General features: G+C 52.7%; 2 protein-coding genes across 4 annotated transcripts in view; one reads left to right on the forward strand and one right to left on the reverse strand.

Annotated features, from left to right (window-relative positions):
• The first annotated feature begins 835 nt into the window (after nt 1-835).
• ERGIC3 (ERGIC and golgi 3) lies at nt 836-13,923 on the forward strand. Of its 3 annotated transcripts, XM_007193216.2 has the most exons (14): nt 836-993; nt 1,133-1,203; nt 1,323-1,410; nt 1,627-1,746; nt 5,562-5,655; nt 6,501-6,666; nt 6,792-6,849; nt 10,788-10,802; nt 11,442-11,473; nt 12,271-12,367; nt 12,444-12,508; nt 13,222-13,358; nt 13,436-13,491; nt 13,696-13,923. In XM_007193216.2, the coding sequence occupies exons 1-14, from the start codon at nt 906-908 to the stop codon at nt 13,773-13,775; spliced, it is 1,167 nt and encodes a 388-aa protein (XP_007193278.1). In that variant the 5' UTR covers nt 836-905; the 3' UTR covers nt 13,776-13,923. The 3 variants fall into 3 exon arrangements, with proteins under 3 accessions (XP_007193278.1, XP_007193279.1, XP_007193280.1); XM_007193217.3 differs by lacking the exon at nt 10,788-10,802; XM_007193218.2 differs by lacking the exon at nt 1,133-1,203 and having other exon boundaries at nt 843-993.
• Nucleotides 13,924-15,308: 1,385 nt separating this feature from the next.
• The window catches only part of LOC103014165 (fer-1-like protein 4), a 45,877-nt gene continuing 39,317 nt past the window's right edge, over nt 15,309-21,868 (reverse strand). The window contains 12 exon segments of the mRNA XM_057529716.1: nt 15,309-16,289; nt 16,406-16,503; nt 16,591-16,629; nt 16,631-16,872; nt 17,424-17,665; nt 17,903-18,001; nt 19,187-19,291; nt 19,793-19,911; nt 20,378-20,382; nt 20,502-20,656; nt 21,055-21,249; nt 21,436-21,563. Coding sequence (XP_057385699.1) covers nt 16,103-16,289; nt 16,406-16,503; nt 16,591-16,629; nt 16,631-16,872; nt 17,424-17,665; nt 17,903-18,001; nt 19,187-19,291; nt 19,793-19,911; nt 20,378-20,382; nt 20,502-20,656; nt 21,055-21,249; nt 21,436-21,563 — 1,614 coding nt within the window. The 3' untranslated portion in view covers nt 15,309-16,102.

Raw genomic sequence — 21,868 nt, forward strand, 5'->3', positions numbered from 1 at the left:
TTCTCCTGAGTCGGATTGCCAGAATGCACCCAGCTTGTGTCCCATCTCCTTTTCCTGGAAGCCTTCCCTGACCCAACGTGTCAGTCATTTTCTTCTGTGGACTCTGTCCACAGTCCCCTGTACCACCTCTTATCAAAGTTCTGGTCTAATGCCACTGAAATGATTTGAGCCGCGCACCTCCACTAGCCGTGCTCAGGCTGTTTCAGTAAAACCAACCCCAGAGGCCCTGGCTCCCAGAGTACTTTGAGGTCCAGAAGAAATGTGTTGGAATCAGGCCCTGCCATTAATTCCTGTGATCTAGGGCAAGTTACTTAGCTTCTCCAGGCCACAATTTCTCCTTTAGAAAATGGATATAAAAGTCACACCTACTTTACAGAGGTGATTCTCAAGCTGTAACTGCAGGGAATCACCTGGGAGCCATTCCTAGAGTTTCTGATTCATCAGGTTTGTGTCGGGGCACGATAACTTGCATTTCTAACCAATTCCAGGTGATAATGGGGCTGCCACTTGGGGTGACTGAAAACCACTGTTCTAGGAGCTTCCAAGTTGTTCCAAGAGTCTGATGTGAAACCCGAGGCGCAGTTCCTGGCGCAAGGCAAGCGAATGCTGCTATTACTGTGTCTACCTGGCGGAGTCCTCCTCCGGGTACCCTGTTCCGCAGAAGAGCTACCCCCCCACCCCGCCTTCCCCCGCTCCCTTACCGCTGGAGCCCTCCTTAACCGCTGGACAAAAGTGCGAACAGCACGGGTGGGCGGGGCGGCCTGAATGAGAACGCGGGCGAAGGGTGGGGCCAAACGTACGCATTGCTGCGCCTGCGTGCAGGAGGGGGCGTGGCTCAAGCTCTTGGCCGGAAGCGGGAGGCTGCAGGGGCGGGCAGGCTGGCGTCTTCTTTCCGGCTGGTCCCCATGGAGGCGCTGGGGAAGCTGAAGCAGTTCGATGCCTACCCCAAGACTCTGGAGGACTTCCGGGTCAAGACCTGCGGGGGCGCCACGGGTAGGCCGTGGCGGGGTCGGGGTGGCGCGGGGAGTGGGGTGTCCTAGAGGTTGGCTGGGGCGCCTGGAACCTGCCCGGCCTGCCAGGGGCTGAGGGAGAGGAACAGAGGCCATCCTGACCCTCCCTCCCTGCCCTGCAGTGACCATTGTCAGTGGCCTTCTCATGCTGCTACTGTTCCTGTCCGAGCTGCAGTATTACCTCACCACTGAGGTAAGGGACGGGGCCTAGTACGTGGGCGGGTCTTGGCGTTCTAGAGGTAGGCGCTTTAGGGATGGGAATGGGGAAAAAGAGGCTTGGGGCCAAATCTTACTGAGGTCGTCCTGCCCCAGGTGCATCCTGAACTCTACGTGGACAAGTCACGGGGAGATAAACTGAAGATCAACATCAATGTGCTTTTTCCACACATGCCGTGTGCCTGTGAGTACCTCACCATGGGTGTGAGTTGCAAGTCCCAGGGTTCTCAGGTCGGCTTCCAGGTTCACACCTCCTTAGGTTCTGGACAGGACTCCAGGACAACCTCCTTCCCCTAATCCACTGCTGCCCCACGGCAAGCCCAGCATCCCATTACCCTCCAAAACCCAGATTCCCTTGCCCTTAGGTTCCCAGTACCTTACCCTGATTTCCTGCTTCCAGATCTGAGCATCGATGCCATGGATGTGGCTGGGGAGCAGCAGCTGGATGTGGAGCACAACCTGTTCAAAAAACGGCTAGATAAGGATGGCTTTCCCGTGAGCTCAGAGGCGGAGCGTCATGGTAACTGGGGGGAAGAGACAGATCTCAAATCCCAGAGCTGGACAAGCCCAAGCACTACCTTCTGGCAAGTGGGCTGTGACTGGCCCAGTGACAAATGAAACATCTAGGACCCAGAGAAGTCAAGTGGCTTTCCTAGGGTCCCCCAGCTATTAAGAATCAGAGTGGGCTGAAATCTAGTTTTCTAGCCTCTAAATATTGAGAAGAGTACTCTTCACGTCTGTAATTCTCAGAGGTCCCCAATCCCTGCCTGTTGTGGTCTGAGTAACAGAAGTTTGGGGATGGGTCCTATATGCTGTTGCCTTGGCAGAACTCCTCTAGGTGGACCCATGCTTCTCTGGGTGTTGCTTCCCTGTCCCATAGACTGACTTCAGCCCTGAATGCTCTTCTCTCTTGGAATGAAGGATGGCTTAAGGTTGAGCTTGTTCTTGAGTTAGATTGCCTGCGTTCAGATGTAGCTTCGTCTCTTGCCGTCTGTGACCTCAGCTATTAAGTGGTGATAAACAGTTGTACCCACCACGTGGAATTGTAGGATCAAATGAAGTAATATGTGTACAATGCCTAGTACAGAGCATCTGTTCACTTTTAGCTTCCTTTCTTCTCTCTAGGTGTCCTCCCAATGCCTCCATTAAGTCAGTTTCCCTCCATAACAAAACCTTCCTGAAAGCTATGATTTTTCACACCTTAGGGATTGCTCTGTTGGTGAGCTTTATCATTTATTTGTTCAACAAATATATGTTGAACACCAGTAAAACCAATAGAATTGGCTGTAGGATTGGATGTGGGGTCAAGGTTGATTCCAAGGCTTTGGTCTGAGGAAATGAATGACTTGATGACCAGAAAGGAGGAAGAGGATTTGTGTGTGTAGGTGGGAGAGGTGGGGGAATATATATCCACTACTGTGTAACAAGTAACCCCCAAAGTTAGTGACTTAACACAACAAACATTTTTTTTTCAGTTTCTGTGGGTCAGGAATTCAGGAGTGACTTGGTTGGGTTGTTCTGACCATTGCAGTTGGCAACACGGAGGTCACTGGAGACTGAAAGGAATAGTTTTGATACTGTTGGGGATGAAAATCTAACCAAAGAGCAGAAAAGGAAGTGGAGACATCAAGTATAGATGACCCTTCCAGGAGTCTTGCTGTGAGACAGAGCGGAGAAGTGGGGTGGAGGCTGGAAGAGAGTGCGTGCGGGTTAGTAGGTTTGGTGTTGAGATTAAGTGAGGTTCTGTTGCTTCTCTTTTTTTAGTGGAAATTGAAAGCAAGGTCATTAGCTAAGAGTGGAGAAAGGGGAAGGGATTTTGGAAGCCCAAGGAAAGGGGAAAAGATATAAATTAGTCATCGTGGGGAATGGGATAGTGAACTGATTATTGAAAGGAAGTAGGATTGCCAGGCAGTCTTAAGGCAGGCACAGGCAAGAAGTAGGCACAAGGAGTTGAACTCAACTAGGATTTGAGTTTTGCTAGACTTGTACGACAAAGGGAGAGATGAACAAATGACTTGTGATTATGTGCAAGAGAATAATTGCAGCAGTGGACCAGAGAATTTATTTTCCAGCCTTGTAGAGATATAATTGAATTATACCATCTTGTAAATTTAAGGTATACGACATGATGATTTAACATACATATTTGTTGTAAGATGATTAACACAATAGGGTTCGCTAACACATCCATTACCTCACAGTTACCTTTTCTGTGTTTGTGGTGAGAACATTTAAGATGTACTCTCAGCAACTTTCAAGTATACAGTACAATATTGTTAACTGTAGTCACCATGCTGTACATTAGATCCCTAGAACTTATTCATCTTATAAGTGAAAGTCTGTACCCTTTGACCAACATTTCCCCATTTCCCCTACCCCCCCCAGCCCCTGGCAGCCACCTGTCTACTCTCTGTTTCTATGAATTTGTTTTTTTTAGATTCTACATATAAATGAGATCATACAGTATTTGTCTTTCTCTATCTAACTTATTTCCCTTAATATAATGGCCACAAGGTTTATCCATGTTGTTGCAAATGGTAGGATTTCCTTCTTTTTAATGGCTGAATAATATTCCAATATATGTATATGATATATATAAAATATTCTAATATATATGATATATATAATCGTTATATATATACACACCATATACACATACACACACACACACACAAACCACATTTTCCTTATCCATTCATCTGCTGAGGGACACTTAGATTGTTTTCATGTCTTGGTTGTTTTGAATAATGCTGTAATAAACATGGGACTACAGATATCTCTTCAAGATACTGATTTCTTTTCTTTTTTTTTTTTTTTTTTGTGTATATACCCAGAAATGGGAGTGCTGGAACAAATGGTAGTTCTATTTTTAATTTTTTGAGGAACCTCCATATTGTTTTCCATAATGGCTGTACCAATTTACACTCCCACCAACAGTGCACAAGGCTTCCCTTTTCTCCACTTACTCATCAATACTTAACTTCATTTTTGTTTTTGTTTTTTCTAATAATAGATATTCTAACAGGTGTGAGGTGATATCTTGTGATTTTCATTTGCATTTCTCTGATGATTAGTGTTGTTAAGCACCTTTTCATGTTCCTGTTGACCACCTGTATGTCTTCTTTTGAAAAATGTCTATTCAAGTCCTTTGCCCATTTTTAATTGAATAAATTGATTTTTTTGCTGTTGAGTTATATGAGTTCCTTACATGTTTTAGATATTAACCCCTTATCAGATATATCATTTGCAAATATTTCTCCCATTCCATAGGTTGTCTTTTCATTTTGTTAATTGTTTCTTTGCTGTGCAGAAGCTATTTATTTTGATGTAGTTGCACTTATTTCTACTTTTGTTGCCTGTGCTTTTGGTGTCATATCCAAAAAAACATTGCCAAGACCAATATCAAGGAGTTCTTTCCCTATGTTTTCTTCTAGGAGTTTTATGGTATCAAGTCTTACATTTAATTCTTTAATCCATTTTGAGTTAATTTTTGTGAGTGGTGTAAAATAGGGGTATAATTTCAATCTTTTGCATGTGAATATCCTGTTTTCCCGGCACCATTTATTGAAGAGACTGTTCATTCCTCATTCGGACCATAGAATTTAAACACGGAGGGAAGTGAGGATGTGAAGGGGTGATAGTGTCAGTGGTGTCAAAGAATTGGTGGATTCTGGGTACCAGAGAGAGTGATGTGGGAAAATGAGGATAAGATTGAAGATTGGGATACTTGAAGTTGAATTTTGGAAGGTTTGTGGTAACTGGTAATAACTGAGTATGGAAATGGGTGGCTGAGGTTGGATGACAAAAATAGAAAGATTATTGGAGGACAGGAGGTCAGGGTATTGAATATTGGAATCACCAGTTATGTTGAGGTAGTTAAAGGCAGGGAGCCAGGTGCAGATAGAGCAGTCTGAGGACAAGCACCATGGTTAAGGGCTTACACTTTGGATTTAGAGCTGAAATCTGCCACTTACTGTGTTGCATTGGGCGAAATCACTTTTCATCTCTGAGCCTCAGCACCTTCTCAAGTACTATGGGGATAATAACTTCCACCTTCACAGTCATTGTGGGGTTGAAAAGAGACAATATATGTAAAGTACAGTGACCTGTACTCAGCTAATATTTAGTATTCACTGTTATTGTTTTATTACTATTACCATTATTAAAAGAAATAATATATGTGTAGAAATGCTTAGTGCCTGACACATAGTATACATGATGTAAATATTAGCTGTTATAATGTTTATTAACCCAAAGGGCCCATGCAAGGGTTAGGGGTATAGATTTCACTGTGCCTGCCCCCAGCCCGTGCCCCTGCTTCTGCCCTCCCCTTAGAGCTCGGGAAAGTTGAGATGAAGGTGTTTGACCCTGATTCCCTGGACCCTAATCGCTGTGAGAGCTGCTATGGTGCCGAGACGGAAGACATCAAGTGAGCCAGGGTCAGGGGGTCGGGGTGGGGGGGTGGGGAGCAGGGCTCCCATCAGGTGCTTTTTGTCAGTCATCCTCAGCCTTTGTTGGACTCTGTGGGTTAGACCAAGAGTATAGACGGGACGGGACAGGCTGCACGCCTTGGTCCCTGATCCTGGTGCAGGTGACTGAGGCTCTGTGGCCAGGCCCTACCTGGGGGCTGCAGAGCTGGGGACGAGGTTGAAGTGGTCCTTGCTCTGGTTCAGAGGTAGTGTCTGGAGTCCAGCTGCCTGGGTTCTACCCATGGGTCCTTGGGCCAAGCTACATAACCCTCTCTTGTGAAGGGGGACCATAATGGCACCTTTCTCATAAGAGTCACATAAGGAATATGTATGTAAAGCAGTGAGATGGAGGGCCCAGCCCAGGTTATTAATTAAGCCTTCCATATATGGTAACTGCTGGTTTGTTTCTCAGGCCTTGACCCGTGAGAGGCTGATTCACCAGGTCTAGGGCAGGGCCTGGGAATATATATTTTTTTAAAAAAATTTTAGGTAAAATATATATGACATAAAATTTACCATTTGAACCATATTCATATGTGCAAACCAGTGGTATTAACTACATTCATAGCATTGTGCAGCCATCACCACAATCTGGTCTAAAACTTTTCATCACCCCAGAGAAAATGGGAATATGTATTTTTAACAGTCCTGCTGCCGCTGAGGAAACATACTTTGAGAACACTGGATGGTCAGGGATGAGGCTGGCAGAGGCTTCATTAGTGGGCAGAACTGCTTTATTTCCCAAGGTGCCGGCACTGTTTCTGTGCCTCTTTGACATTCTCCCCCTGCATCTCCTCTCCTACAGGTGCTGTAACTCCTGTGAGGATGTGCGGGAGGCATATCGCCGTCGAGGCTGGGCCTTCAAGAACCCAGACACTATTGAGCAGTGCCGGCGAGAGGGCTTCAGCCAGAAGATGCAGGAGCAGAAGAATGAAGGCTGCCAGGTGTACGGCTTCTTGGAAGTCAACAAGGTACAGGAGGAGCTGAGGCAGGACAGGGCCAGCTGGGCTGTGGGTTGGCCCCACTCCACTGTGAATCGAGGGGACAAAGGGAAAGGAGGAAACAGCTGGAGAATGAGAGGGCGTCTCCCCTACAGGTGGCGGGAAACTTCCACTTTGCCCCCGGGAAGAGCTTCCAGCAGTCCCACGTGCACGGTAAGTGACCCGACATCAGCTGGGAGCTTTAGCCTCTGGACACCTGGTGAGTTTGAGTGCCCCTTCGGCTGCCTGCTGCTCTTTTGTCTTTGGCCCAGAGCAGACCCTCAACCCAGGGCAGCAGTTTGGTAAACAGTTAAGAGCACAGTCTGAGGAGCCAGACTGCCTGGCTTCAGATTTCAGTTTTAGACCTTACAGGCTGTCTGAAACTTTGAGAAATTTCCTTAACTTTTTGAGCTTCAGTTTCCTCCTTTTTAAAGTGGGGATGATAGTACTCATCTCCTATGCTGTTTGGGCAGGTTAAAGATGATAGCACAGAGCCTGGCTTGTGGTAGGTACTTGTTTAAATGGTAGCCCCCAGTATCAGATGACCTGTGTATGAGGCTTTGGGGGAAGCAGAGCTGGTCTGGAACCCAGGTTCTGCCTCTCCCAAGCTGTGTCGTATTTAGGACGTATTGAGCTCTACTCAATTTCTTCTTCTATAAAATGGGCCTGAAATAGTGCCTACCTTACAGGGTTGTTCACAAGGATGAATAAATGAGATTTATTCTCATTCATTTATTCATTCATACATTCACTAGATATTTAGTAATCACCTGTTGTGCGCCATGTGCTAGTCTAGGTGCTAAGGATACAGCAGTGATCAAAACAAAGTCCCTGGGACTTCCCTGGTGGCACAGTGGTTAAGAATCCACCTGCCAATGCAGGAGACACGGGTTCGATCCCTGGTCCAGGGAGATCCCACATGCCGCAGAGCAACTAAGCCCACGTGCCACAAATACTGAGCCTGCGCTCTAGAGCCCGTGAGCCACAACTACTGAAGCCCATGCGCCTAGAGCCTGTGCTGCGCAACAAGAGAAGCCACCTCAATGAGAAGCCCATGCACCGCAATGAAGAGTAGCCCCCGCTCACCACAACTAGAGAAAGCCCACACGCAGCAACGAAGACCCAACGCAGCCAAAAAAAATTTTTTTTAATTAAAAAAAAACAAAGTCCCTGCCCTCAGAACATTCTAGTAAAGAAACAGACAATAAACAAGTATGTAAAATATATGGTATATCAGATGCTGTTAAGTAACTCAAACACAAAAAAGACAGGCTAAGGATGATGGGGCCGAGAGGTTGGGTGAGATGGTGTTTGAGTACCATTCCATATCGGGTGATCAGGGGAAGACTCTGATGGATGACATCTGAGTAAAGACCTGAAGAAAGTGAAGGGACCGGCCATGTGGATGACTGGGGCGAGGTGTTTCAAGCAGAGAGAATAGCAAATGCAAATCCCTAAGGCAGGAATGTGCTTGGTGAACTCAGGGTACAGTGAGGAAGTGAGGGTGGCCGGACACAGTGAGCCGAGCTGCTTGATTAGCAGTAAGGTGCGGGAGGTAATGGGGCCCAGGGGGGCACCGCAGGGACTTGGGCTGCTGCTTTGCGTGAGATGGAAGGCTGTCGTGGGGCTCTGAAGACGTGGCGCGTAATCTGACTTAACTTTGAAAAGGCAGGCAGCCCTCTGCTCTGTGGAGAAGACGGTGGGGGCCCCGGGTTGGGGGGTGGCGGAGGAGGACAGAGGCAGAGAGGCCGATCAGGAGGCTGTTAGGGCGATCGGTTCAGGCACCAGGTGGTGGGGGCGGGGCCAGAGTGGTGGTAGATGTGGTGAGAAGTGACTGCGGGTATTTTGAAGGTGGAGTTGCTGATGGATGCGAAGGTGAGGGAAAGAGGAGTCAAGATGACTCCGAAGTTTTCTACTTGAGTAGCGAGAAGGATGAAGTTACCATTTAGTGATGGGGGATGACTCAGAGGAGCAGGTTTAGGTGGTTGGAGTCGGGGGCATAAAGCCGCTTTCAACATGTTCGGACCAATGGGATGTGGGTGTCCTTTTAGACACCTCAGATGTCAAGTAAGAAGTTGGCCATTCAAGTCTGGAGTTTAGGGGAGAGGTCTGGCCTAGAGATACAAATGTTGGCGTCATCAGTGTATTAAAACCATGGGACTGAATGAATCACCTTCTGGGTGGAGGTGAGGGTAGATGGAGAAGAGGAGAGCTCAGGAGCCTAAGCGCCGGGCCCAGCATTAGAGGACAGGGCATCAGGAGGGCGCAGCAGAGGAGACTGCTAAGAAACCCCGAGGAGATGAGAGTGTGAACCAGGCATCCTGAAAGCTAAGGGACGAAAGTGTTTCCAAAACCGTATCAGATGCTTCTGGACATCAAGGAGAACGACCATTGGGTGTATAACGTGGCAGTGGTCATTGTGACCGTAACAGAGCGGTTTGGGTGGAGTGCCAGGGAGCACCACTGAGCGGTTCAGGAGGGAATGGGAGAGGAGTTGGAGCCAGTGAGCAGAGGCAGCTCTTGTGGGGTTTGTTCTAAAGGGAAGGGAGAGAGTGGGCTGTGGCTGGAGGGAAATGTGGAGCCAAGGGGGGTTCTGTAAGATGTGTGATGTAGCAGTGTGTTAATATGCTGTCGGAAGTTACCTGCTGAAGAGAGCAGAAGCGGTGCTCCGGAGATGAGAGAGACGTTTACTGGAGTGAAGTCCTTGAGAAGGAAAAGCAAGACAGAATGTAGTGCCTTAGAGCTGTAGGAAGCCCCAACTTGGCAACAGGAGGAAGGGCAGATCTACACGGGTATGGGTAGGTTGGCAGCTGAGTGATGTGGAAATCACCAGGAATTGTGACAGGACCATCGTATGGGAGAGCGTGACAGTGGCTAAAACTCTTGAGAACCGGCATGGGAGGACTGACCGGCAGTTCTGTGTGGATCTCCAGCAAACAGATGGGGATGGGAGGTGGTATAGTGTGCCAGGAGCTGCGGACCTGGAGACTTTTAGGGAAGATCAAGGGACAGTGATCTGGAAATGGCATTAAGGAGCAAGGAGAACCTCTCTTAAGGCCAAGGAGGAGGACGGGTGTGGGAGAGAAATAGTCACTGCTTGGGGTCTGCAAGGGAAATAGTGCCCTCAAGGGAGAGCTGGGCTGTCGCCAGAGGACAAAGTGGAGGGAAGGTTTGGAGGTTGAAGATGTCGAGGTTTTGCTGATGAGTAACAGGGCACGTGGAAGGGTCTGGGAGGGATGGGAGTCAGGATTATACTAAGGGGATGTACAGAGCTACATGGTGACAAGAGTCCAGGGGATGAGAGATGACCTGGCAGTCCTGAGCTGCCCGGTGACGAAGGACAGCAGGAGTAACAGGCCTGATGGAGATGGCCCTGCTGGTCTTTAAGGCAGTTGGGGATGAGGCTGAGTGTTGGAGAGGAGCAGGCAGGTGGATCTGGAGGGGGCCGGGGAAGGGTGGTCTTACTGGGATTAGGAAGACGATTAGCGTGGAGCTGTGGGCGCAGGGCCTGCGGGCACTCAGTAAGAGGTGGTGCGTCTCTGCTTCTCTGTCTGGGCTGTTGTCATAGTCAGGGAGCCCAGGGCAAAAGGCACTCCATATCCTAGAAGGATGTTCGAAACACAGAACTACAGTTGCCCGAGGCCAGAGGCTGAATTGAGGCCTGGGAGCTAGTTTCTGACATTATGTTGATTGGGGGAGAAAAGGAGAAGACTGTAAAGTTTACCAAGTACTTTCCCATCTTAGATCCTGCCTGGTCCTCAGGACAACCCTGTGCAAAGGGGAACACCAAGGCTCAGAGAGGACAAGTGATTTGCCCAAGGTCACACAGCTAGGAAAGTGACTCTGGGCCCTAGGTCTTTTGTTCTTCCTAGGCCACCATACTTCTGCCCCCAAGCCCCCTTGCCCTCTTCTCTGGCCAGGGAAGGGCTCCTTTGGGGAGGGGACCAGGAGGAGGCTTGTTAGCTGAGTCCAGACCGTGCTGCTGAGGCAGGAATATCCAGTCTTCCCTTCTACCGCATATCTTGGTCCGTAATTCTCGTAGTTCTTGTTGTGAAGCTCTGAATCTTTTTTCTCTTCCTCCCTTCTCTCTTCTTCCCTTCCCCATGCTGCAGTACATGCTGTGGAGAGTAAGTGGCCCTGCCCTCCCAGGGAGGCCAAGCCCCCATTTCTGGGGCAGCCTGCCCTCCCAGGATGGGCGGAGGTGTGGATGGGTGGGATGGCTGCCGGGTGACTATAAAAAGCAGTGGGATGTATCTTTTAGGTGGGGTTCCTTGTAGCAGGAGGGATCAGGGTTAGAGGGCAGGAAGAGCTTGTTCTGGAACAGAGGGTGCAGGTTGCCTGTGAGATTTCCTTTGGTGGGTTGAGGGTGAGGGCAGAGGAGGCAGGGAAAGGGCTTGGACCACATTCTCAGGTCCCACCTCACTCTGGGGTTCAGTGATTGGCCATCGGCTCTCGTTAAACCTGAGTCAGTGGGTTTTCTTTCCTGAGCTGCAGGCAGGGCCTTGGTGGGAGCAAAGGCCTGGAGTGATGCCCGTGAAGGGCTCCCTGTGTATGTGAGGGAGGAAGTGGGGCCTGTGGAGGGCACGGCCTCTCACGCAGGCCTGCGGCGGGCCCTCTGGCTGCCCTCAAGCAGGGCCAGACTGGTGAGTGAGTGAGGGGTAGAGGACGAGCCAGGCGGGCACAGTCCAGAGGGAGGAGTGAGGAGGCCCAAGCGAGGGTGTGGGGAGCCTGCTCCACCTGCTGACATCTTCTCCCTTCTCTCCTAGTCCATGACCTGCAGAGCTTCGGCCTCGACAATGTACGTACCAGGTAGCAACCATGGAGGGCGGGTGGCGGTGGAAGCATGCTGTTGCCTTCATTCTCTGTAGAGACATCCTGGGGTGGGGAGCAGATACAGAAAAATAAACCATGTTCTGACAGGGGGTGCGGTCTGAGGGTACTGGTGGTGACTTTTGAACTGAGATCTGCGTGGGCTGGAGACAAGGGATGGGCTTGGACAAGAGCATCCGGGAAGAGGGAGCCTTGGGGTGAGGTCAGGAGGGTTGGGGCACTTCTAAGGAACAACAGGGCCATGTGGTTGGATGAGGATGAGGCTGGAGGGTTGGCAGGCCAGCCAGGGGGTCTGGACTTTCTCCCAAGCAGTTGGGAAGCTGTTGGCTTACTTTAAGCAGGATTATGACGTAATCAGATTTGCACTTTTTTAAAAGATCCCTCTAGTGGCTAAGTTTGATCTTGACAGGAGCAGGACAGGAGCCGGAGCTGGGAGATCTGGGGCGCCTCCAGGCAAAGCCAGCACCTGCCACCCAGGGCCCATGTCCAGTCTGTGCTTGGCTAATGGGTGGGTGCAGTCCCAGAGCCTCAAACTCTGGAGCCCCAGGAGCCCCCAGACCCTGAGGAAGGAGTTCCTAGGTGGGGGTCGGGGGTACCTGTCTCAAGCAGGTTCTCCTAGGCAGGGCCCAGCCCTTGGCCCATCTCCACACACCCACTCCCCAGACCCAGGTGCCCCTGTCTGCTCCTGTCTGAAGAGCCTTTGAGAGGGAGGGGCCTGTCGGGGCCTCGAGTCCTCCGAGACCCAGGAGCTGGTGTTGCTTGCAGATCAACATGACACACTACATCCAGCACCTGTCATTCGGGGAGGACTACCCGGGCATTGTGAACCCCCTGGACCACACCAACGTCACTGCACCCCAAGGTACCAGCCTGGGAGGTAGCCCCCAGCCACCCAAGCCCTGCCTGCACCCACGCCCAGTGCCCTCTTCTCCCTGCAGCCTCCATGATGTTCCAGTACTTTGTGAAGGTGGTGCCCACGGTGTACATGAAGGTAGATGGGGAGGTGAGTCTGAGGGAGCTCAGACATCCGGGCACCCTCTTGGTGCCAAGCACTTGAGTTCCTTCAAGCTGGGAAGCAAAGTCCTGCTCTTATCCCCATATGATGCGTGACAAGCTGAGGCTCAGAGAGGGTAGGTGATTTGCCCTCACAGCCAGAGCTCAGGCCCCAGGCTGTCAGATTTCAAAGCGCTTTTCCTACTTGCCCAAAGTGCCTCCATCCACTCCTCCCGTGTCCACTCTCTGTCTGCCTCACTGTCCCCCATTATCTGCCCTGAGCCTGGAGCTAGCAAGGTCAACCCTCCCGTGCCCCTTCCTCCCATCTCTGCTGTGGCCTGTGGAGCAGCATCTCCACAGACTGGTAGACTGCATGGGCCTGAGCAGGGAGGAAGTCAGGCCCAGCCTCGCCAGGAGCTTGTGGTGCAGCCTTGGAGAGTTGCTTGTCACCCCTGGACCCCCATTGAGAGGGTCCACCAAACGTAGCTGGGATTGAGAAACTGTAAAGAGCTGGTGACTGGAGGGGAAGCTGGGATGGTCAGGCTGGGAGAGGGCATCTAGGTGGTCCCTAGGCCTTGCAGTGTTTGTTTCCAATGTGGGCCTCGTTTTCTCCTCCATACAGTCAAGGCACTGCAACACCAGGGGTAGGAGCAGGGGTGGGGCGGCAGGGTTGGGAGCCAGGTCATAGACCCGGCCCTGGCCCAGGCTCCCCTCCCGTCCCAGGTGCTAAGGACAAATCAGTTCTCTGTGACCAGACATGAGAAGGTCGCCAATGGGCTGATGGGCGATCAGGGGCTTCCTGGAGTCTTCGTGCTGTACGAGCTCTCGCCCATGATGGTGAAGCTGACAGAGAAGCACAGGTGAGGGCGGGAAAAGGGAGGGGCCTGGGCCGGCAGGGAGCGGGGTGCCTGCTGACCCTCCCCCACCCCTCTTCCAGGTCCTTCACACACTTCCTGACAGGCGTGTGCGCTATCATCGGGGGCATGTTCACAGGTTAGAAGCTCGAGGGTGTCTGTCTGGGGTTCAGGGCGTGGTGGGGAGTGTAAAGCTTGACTCCCCCCACTAGGTTTTGGTCGAGGGAGGAGGGGTACTTCAAGGGCCAAGGGGGGATGCTGGCCTGGCCAGTCAGGTGACAAGGCCCGGAGGTCAAGCCAAGAGCCCACCTGGGCCAGTGCCAGCCCTCGTCTCTCTCCCCAGTGGCCGGACTCATCGACTCTCTCATCTACCACTCGGCTCGAGCCATCCAGAAGAAAATTGATCTAGGGAAGACAACATAGTTGTCTGTCCCTTCCCCCCCAATAAGTCCTTGTTTTTCTTTGGTCTTGTGGTCATTTTCCCAGCCTCTTACCCCACCCACCCCGCACACCCCCTCTGCAAAGAGTCAGTCGCAGCCCCAGGTTGGTAAATCTATTGATTGTGATAGTATTCGCTGGTGTCTGTGTGGTTCTTGGGTCTGGCTGGAGCGTGGGAACAACCCTCATCACAGCCACTTATCGAAGGCAGTCAGGACTGACTGATCAGAGCCAGGTGCCTCTGGGAGCCCCACGTGGACATCCCCTACTTAATAGGACTTGATTCAAACCAGACTGATGTTCACTCCACAGCCCCATCATCAGTCCCTCGGACTGTGGCCTTCAGGCCTTTTGGGTTCAGCCCCAGGGCTAAGATGGACCTGTCCAGGATGAGCTTCCTGGAGTCATCCTGGCCCCCAGCCTTGTGAGTTTTCGACCCCACTGGTAATAGGCCCTGGCTGCAGGCTGGGGATTGCCACCTCAGTGGTGGCTAAAGCTGGGGCCCCTCCCTGCCACCCTGGGCTCAGTCACCTGATCCCCTCCTGCTCACTGACCCTGCGACGTGCCAAGCACCTGCTGGCTCCTGGTGCCCAGAGGGGTACAGCCAGGTCCTTTGCAATTTCCTGGGTGGACACAGAACTGAAAAACGGGGAGGGAAGGTAGCAGTGGCCATTCTGGAGCAGAGCTCACATCAGACTCTGGCTCTGGAGCTAGTCAGGCCTTCCCATTACAGCCCTTAAGATGTGTGGGGGGCTTCCCTGGTGGCGCAGTGGCTGAGAGTCTGCCTGCCGATGCAGGGGACACAGGTTTGAGCCCTGGTCTGGGAGGATCCCACATGCCGCGGAGCAGCTAGGCCCGTGAGCCACAACTGCTGAGCCTGCACGTCTGGAGCCTGTGCTCCGCAACGAGAGGCTGCGATAGTGAGAGGCCCACGCACCGCGATGAAGAGTGGCCCCCGCTTGCCGCAACTGGAGAGAGCCCTCGCACAGAAACGAAGACCCCACACAGCCAAAAATAAATAAATAAATTAATTAAAAAAAAAAAAAAAAAGATGTGTGGGTAACCGGCCCTGAGACCTCACCACTGCACAGCCCAGGGAACCAGGGACATTAGTAGCTGGTCAGTTCAGCCAGTCATTTCTCAGGGAGTTTCAGTGTAAGACAGTAGTGGGGGGAGAAGCGGAGGACAGAAAGCAGAGTGGGGCAATGACAGCAAAACTTCTGGAGGCAGCCGGACATGAGACCCAGCTCTGACACGGCCACTTACGAGCTGTGACCTTGGACGTGTTATTGGTGGGCCCTTGTCTCATTTGTGAATTGCGGGTGATACTGTCAGCTGTAGTGAGCCTTGTTTTTTTGGTCACCCGGGAACCATTCCCCCTTGTTAACGGTATCCTGGGTTTCCTCTGGGAACCTCCCTGCCCACTGTCAGCTTGTGTGATTTGGGAAGAGGGCTGATCTTCCACCCTAAGCTCCAGGGGAGGGCCCCAATCAGCATATCCTATCCCACACCCCAACCCCAGTGACCCAGAGCGAGCTAGGATCCATCAGGCCTAGGAAAGCTTTCTTTCCTTCTGGATGTGAGTATGGGGAGACGCGGGGTTGCTGCAGCCATCCCGCACTTCTGAGGAGAGAACCTGTCTGCAAATGAGCTTCCCCTGAGGACTGCAGCGCCAAGCTCAGGCAGAGAACCAGTCCTGGTGACTTTGTTTGAACCCTGAGACAAACAGCACCTGAAGCCAACCAACTCCTGGGAATTACAGCTGTGTAAGCCAATAAATTCCCTTTTTGCTTAAGCCAGCTTGGGTTGGGATTTCTACCACTTGCAGTCAAGTGTCCTAAGCGATCCGCCTGTTCTCAGGGTTGGTACAAGTTCACGGAGCACGTAAAGGCTTTAGCTGTCATGGAACAGCAGAAGCCACAGCAGATCGGGTGAGAGGGACCCAGCCGCTGGCAGGAGCAGGGGCAGCAGGTGGGCTGCTCGAGGGCCTGACACCTCAGTGGCCAGGGCTCCTCGGCTGTGACCCCCCGCGGGGCCCTATTCTTCCTGGCAGCAGGGCCACGTGGGCAGCCTCCCATCCTGTGTATTCATTAGTGCAGAGAATCTCAGCACCCGAGGGCACCCAAGAACACATCTGTTCTCTGCGCCTAGTGTCATCTATTACCTGCAGCATGGGTTCAGGGGACAGAGTGGATACCCCGTAAGGTTTACACAGAGAAAGCAGGGAATGCCAGGATGGTTCCTGTTGGTGGGAAGGACACCAGGGGCAGGAGTTGAGGAGCTGGCATTATGGGATGAGTGTCCAAGGTCAGTTAGGGGCAGTGGAGGGGGCGGATGGTGACCTGGCTGATCAGGCCAGGCCTGGTGTAGAAGACGAGGAGCAAGACAGGGATCAGCACCGCCAGCAGCTGCAGGATGCACCAGTACCGGCGCCAGATGAAGAAGACGGAGGTCCTCAGCGGGTTCACAAACCAGTTGAAGGAGGTTTTGGGGCGGCTGCGGGGAAGCAGGTGGTGTCGGAATGATGAGGAAGCCCCCCTCCCCCCTCCCCCAGGCTCTAGCCCCGCCTCCTGCACCGCACCGCCCGCACCCTTGGGCTTCTGCCCGCACCCTTGGGCTTCTCCGAGGCCTCCGGCTCCTTGCGCCTTTTTCCCACTGGACGTTTCTCAGCCTCCTCCACCGTCAGCAGCTCAAACTCTGCCTCCACCTTCCCCTGGAAAAGGGGCGACGGAAACCAAGTTCTCAGGCCGGCTCAGGCCTGGCCCCTGCCTGGCCCGGTTCCTGGTCTGGCCGCACCCACCGTGAGGGTGTAGACGTTGCCTCCTGAGCCCGAGAACTCGTAAGTCTTCTGGCCGGCCCTTCCTCCTCTTCCTCCTCTTCTTCTTGCCAGCCTGAGCCTCCCGCTGCTCCCGCTCCTCGTCCTCCAGCGCCCGCAGCTTCACTACAGGCCACCAGCCCCGCAAGCGGCGGCAGCAAAACAGATTACACCTTGGCCCGGCCCCGTCCTGGACCAGCCACATGGAGCAGAGCTCGGGGCCCCGGGCCCCTCACACCATGTCCAGTACCTGCAGCTCCAGGGATCCTGCAGGTCCAGAGCTCTCTGGGTTAGGCAGGAGCTCAAGGTCTATCTGAGCCAACCTCCCGTCCCTGAGAGTGACACCAAGGAAAGCCGAGCCCGGAGGTAGAAAGTGATAAGATGGCTGAGAGCATCTTGGGGGAGGGGCAGCACAGCAGGATTGTAAATCGGGGCATCCAAAGTTAGAATGTGGCGGTCAGGCCACAGCTATGGACCACACACCACAGCCCAAATGTCAGCAGGTTGTCAGACCCTGATGATACAGGGCCCAGGATGGGACCAGACTGCCAAAGCAGGGACTAAAGGCCATGGAGTCAGACTCCAGTGTAACCCGAGCTCAGGTCAAATTAGAGGACTGAGTGGGAGATTTGGGTGGAAATGGAGGTTATGGTGCTCAGAGCTGAATAAGTTCAGTAATTAGGCCAGAAAGCAGACCTAGAGTCTGAAATCCAGGATTGAGGATTGGGTTAGAGTAGGGAGCCCAGGGCAGAGGGGACAGGGCAATGAGGGCAGAAATCGGGGCTAGGGGTTGAGGTAGGAGGGCAGCTAAGCGGTACCAAGGAAGTCGTTGGCGGAGATGCAGTCATAGTCCCAGACCTGCAGGACCAGCACAGACGGCTGCCGGAACTCAGCTTCCTCCAGGGCGAAGGGTCCAGGCCGGCAACGGACGCTCACCTCTCGCTCGGTGGGCAGGTAGTCAAAGCGGAACACGAAGCGCCCGTTGAAGTTCCCCTCCCCTGTCAGAGAGTTGAAGTGAACGTCTGTCTCCTGCCTGTCGTGCTCCAGCCCCTTCACCCAGCTGGAGCCAGGGGAAAGGTGCAGGCGGAGGGGATGGGCATCCGTGCTGGACGGAGCCCAGAAACCGGCTCCTCACCCAGCCTGCCCCTCCACTCACCACCAGATTGGTCCCTCCACCCCGCTCCGGGCGCCATCGAGGGCCTAGGGGACAGGGCTCTGGCTCAGCCCAGGGCCCAAGCCCCTGTTCGAAATCTCACCTCAGTACACAGCCATGTGCCCGCTTGGTCTGTAGGCCTACCTTTTCACATAGATGTCACTCGACATCTCTCCAGTGAGTGGGTTTGCATCATCCAGAACTACATCCTCCGTGTTCCAGATGATGACTCTGAGCTCATAGCTGAGGGATGTATTGGGGGAGGGTTTTCAGACTCTCGAGAGGGGTCCTGGGAGGGGCTGCAGGAAGGACCTGGGCCAGGGCCACTGACACGCATTGAGCACCTGATGTGTGCCCAGCGGGTGATCAGGATGTCTGTGGTCCCTTGAAGGGACAGCCCCAGGTATCACCGACCGCCCCCACCCCCCCAGATGGCACCAGGAATGGTCTGCTGACCCAAGCTGGGCCAATGGGCTTCTCCCTCCCATAAATTTGGAATCAAGACCCTGAAAGGTTGACTCAAAAAGCATCAGATGCAGAGCTGGAGCCACCACAAGCCAAAGTGCTGTGCAAGCAGAGAGGGACAGTCTGCAGAGAGACACCAAGTGGGGATGACAGCACACAGCCCCCGGGGGACAGAAGGAAGGGCTGCAACATTCTTGATCCTACCCCAAATAGCCCTGTCCTTGTCTGTCATGAGGTTTCCTGGATATCTATTGTTTTCTTTTGCCCCGTATCAATTTCCCCTCACTTGTTGACAGCACTCTGATTTTCTTTTGGTGACTCCCACTCCACCCCCACTACTGTCAGTCTGTGTGATCCTGGCGGGGCAGACCAACCCCTCTCTGGCTCCAGAGGTGAGTATATCACCTACGACGTCGCCCAGGACTGGCCAGTCAATGCATTACAGCTCCCTGATCACAAAGATTGGTTCAGGAATCAGCACTTGACCCAAGCTGGTCCAATGAGAGTCAGCTTGAGACTTTTGCTCTAACTGGGAAAGACGTGTTTTTTTTTTCTGCTCTAGTAGTCCAGTTGGTAAGATGTAAGCCTCCACTGTTAAAAGCCACTTTGACCCCAGACTGCGTAAGTCTCCATGAGAATGACACCAAGGAAAGCAGAGCCCAGATGTAGAAAGTGACAGATTGCTGACATCTGAAGTGCACACACCCTCCACTCAGAGTAGCTCAGGTCAAAAGGGGGTTAACTGGTATTTGGACTCTTTCAGTTGCAAGTGACAGACACCCAACTCACAACGGCTTATGAAAAAAATAAAGGGAATTTAATGGCTCACCTACCTGAAGCCTGGATCAGCTCTGCCTGCTTCATGGGGGCCCTTGCACAGGTTTTCAGAGCGCCCTTGTCCAAGATGTGGGCTGTCCAAGATGTGCCCACCCCATGGGAGGAGGGACCAGGACTCTCTCTTACCTGACTGGCTGCCGAGGCTTGATGTCAACTGGAGGTGGGGGAGGCACATCTCGGGGGAAGATGTCAATCCACACATGAAGGGATCCCTGGGGGCACAGGAAGAGGCTAAAGGGTCTTGCTGGGTCCCACCTCCCCTAACGGCCCTGTGGCCAGAGGCTGTGCCTTGCCCCAGTGGAGAGAAGAGCTGGGGTCAAGGGGGCAGATCCTGGGGTATGAGGATGAAGGTGGAGTCTGAACTGGGAATTCCAGGGTTGAGGTTAGCCTGAGGGTTCAGAGATGAGGCCCCAGAAGTGGAAGGTTGAGATCAAAAGTAAGATCTAGTGTTCCCAGGTCCAGATCCTAGGAATCAGGTTGGGAGTGCCAGATCTGAGTCTTGGTGGCCCAGGGGTGGGGATCCTTCAGAACCAGAGTCCAGGGTGTGGGTATGGGGTCCAGGATGGAAGTCCAAGACTGGAGTGGGGATTTTGGGGACCAGGATCAGGAGCCAAAGTCAGAAGTGGCAGTGCCCAGGTGGAGGTCTTGGAGAAAGGGCATCCTGGGGGCCCAGGTCCAGGACCAGGTGGGAGTCCTGGGGTTCCGGGGTTGGGTGCTGAACCCTCCTTCAACTGTAGCAGCCCTGGGCTGCGGCGATGGTAGAGGGGCTGTGTTTCTACATGCTCAGGTACCAGCTGGATCCCAAGCCCAGGCGTCTCCTGCCAGTGCCGCAGCACCAGCAATGCCTGGGCCTCCTCAGGGACCTCACTTGCCACCTTGGAGTCCCCACTACCTGCAACAAGAGGTGTGTGAGCTTGGGTTCCACACAGTTCCCAACTCTCCTCCCTTCCTCCCACTGCCCTCAATAGACGCTCTAGGCTGAGGCAGCTGCTGCATTGGACAAACCCATGGGCTGGGAGGGCAAGTCCATAATGCACAGAAAGCTCTAACAACTTTTGCCAGTGAAAAGCCAGCAGTCATGGGGACAGTGGGACTGGAGGGTTTGTGGCCTTTGTGCAGACCTTGTTTAGAGAACAGACCACTGGCCATTTATGAAGCATGAGCTAAATTCTGCATCCATATTTTATGTTGTATGGGACCCCTGTGTCCCCAATTAGCTATGGCTCTGAGGGGTTCACTAGGGCTCCCTGGAGATCTCACACTCACCAACAAAGACCATTTTCTCTCCACTATCATCCTTACTCAGCCAAAACTCACCTCCTCTGCTTGCAGAGGAAGGCGGGCTCTTTGTGGGGCACACTAGGCTGGGCACCAGGGTCCCCCTGTACCTTGTTCTTCCATCTTGCTCCCTCTGGACTGTGCAGCGGAGAGGGGCTGGTACCTGGGGGCAGGGTCTCTGGCGGTGTCAGAAAGAGTTTGCTGCCCACCTTGACAGCCCCGGCTCAGTATTCAGGTGGGGGGAGGCCACAGGGTAGGCACAGCACCGCCAGGATCTGCGAAGGCCGAAATGTGTCACGCCAGGCACTGTAGCCGTCCCTGCGGCAGAAAAGGAATGTGCCTCAGTTGGATCCAGCATATGAACGTACTTGGGCACAGGGTCAGGGATGGGTGCCCTTGAGGACTTGGGATCCAGGTTTGTAACTCCTCTGGGGGACAGGTTAGTTCTCGCTTACGGTAACGGTGAAAATCAAATATGCATGCCAGGTGCTCCTATGAAGGAGATACTGATATTACCCTTGTCTTTCAGATGAGGAAACTGAAGCTCAGGAAAACCAAGTGACTTATTAGTTACAGGATCCCAACTCCCAAGCCCATTTCTTGACCACTAAGCTATAATGTCTTGGTCGCAGGGGAGTCCCCTTCTATGAAATAAAAGGATCTGGACAGACAGGTGGGATGCGAACTTGAATGTCTTTGGTCAGACTTAGAATGACTCCTGAGGGCCCTGTTGGACTCACACGTCATACTGGGACGCCAGCCCACAGTTCGCCCTGTGGTGGCTATAGAATCGGTTTTCCAGATCAGTGTGGGTCTCTCCAGTGAGGTCATCAGAACCCACAAGGTCATGATCAAACACAGCCACAGTCAGCTCTGGCTCAGCAGGGAGAGAGATGCTGAGCTCTAGGACCCTGGCCAGGAGAGAGCATGATGAGAACACCTCCACACCCTAGGAGGTGGTCTTGTGAGGGGTAGGGGTGTGAGGGGACTCAACAGCTTCTGTCCATTCCCCCACACCACACCAGCTGCCTGAGTGAGAGCCACAGGGCGGGATGGCAAAGTTGCTCCCCATTCCCAAGCCCAGGGCCCAGCCTCACTCTCCAAAGATGGGGTTCAGCTGCTTGGGGATGTAGCGTTCCTTGGTGTCCAGCTGCTCCTGGCCAGCGCTCACCACCACATAGGGGTCTGCTTTGCTGTTGGCGTCCGCAGGAGCCAGGTTGGTAGCCTAGGGAGACAGTATGGGGTGGAAATGAAAGAAATGTCATTGTCATTGTCATAACCCAAGGTGGCTCTTGCTGGACCTAATCTCCGATTGAGTGTAAACAGGAAGTTACCAGGGAGAGATCTTCCACCTCAAGGAGTTAGCTGAGAGGTTGGACAAGATGACTTTTATTTACTTTTAAATTAATTATTGAAATACTTAAGACATACAAATAAGTATAACAAAAGATATAATGAAACAGAAAATATGTGGAAAGATGTATACCCTTATACATCTTACTAGTCAATTTGTAACTTTCCATATTGCTT

Source organism: Balaenoptera acutorostrata, chromosome 15 (assembly GCF_949987535.1).
Source record: "Balaenoptera acutorostrata chromosome 15, mBalAcu1.1, whole genome shotgun sequence".
NCBI lineage: Eukaryota > Metazoa > Chordata > Mammalia > Artiodactyla > Balaenopteridae > Balaenoptera > Balaenoptera acutorostrata.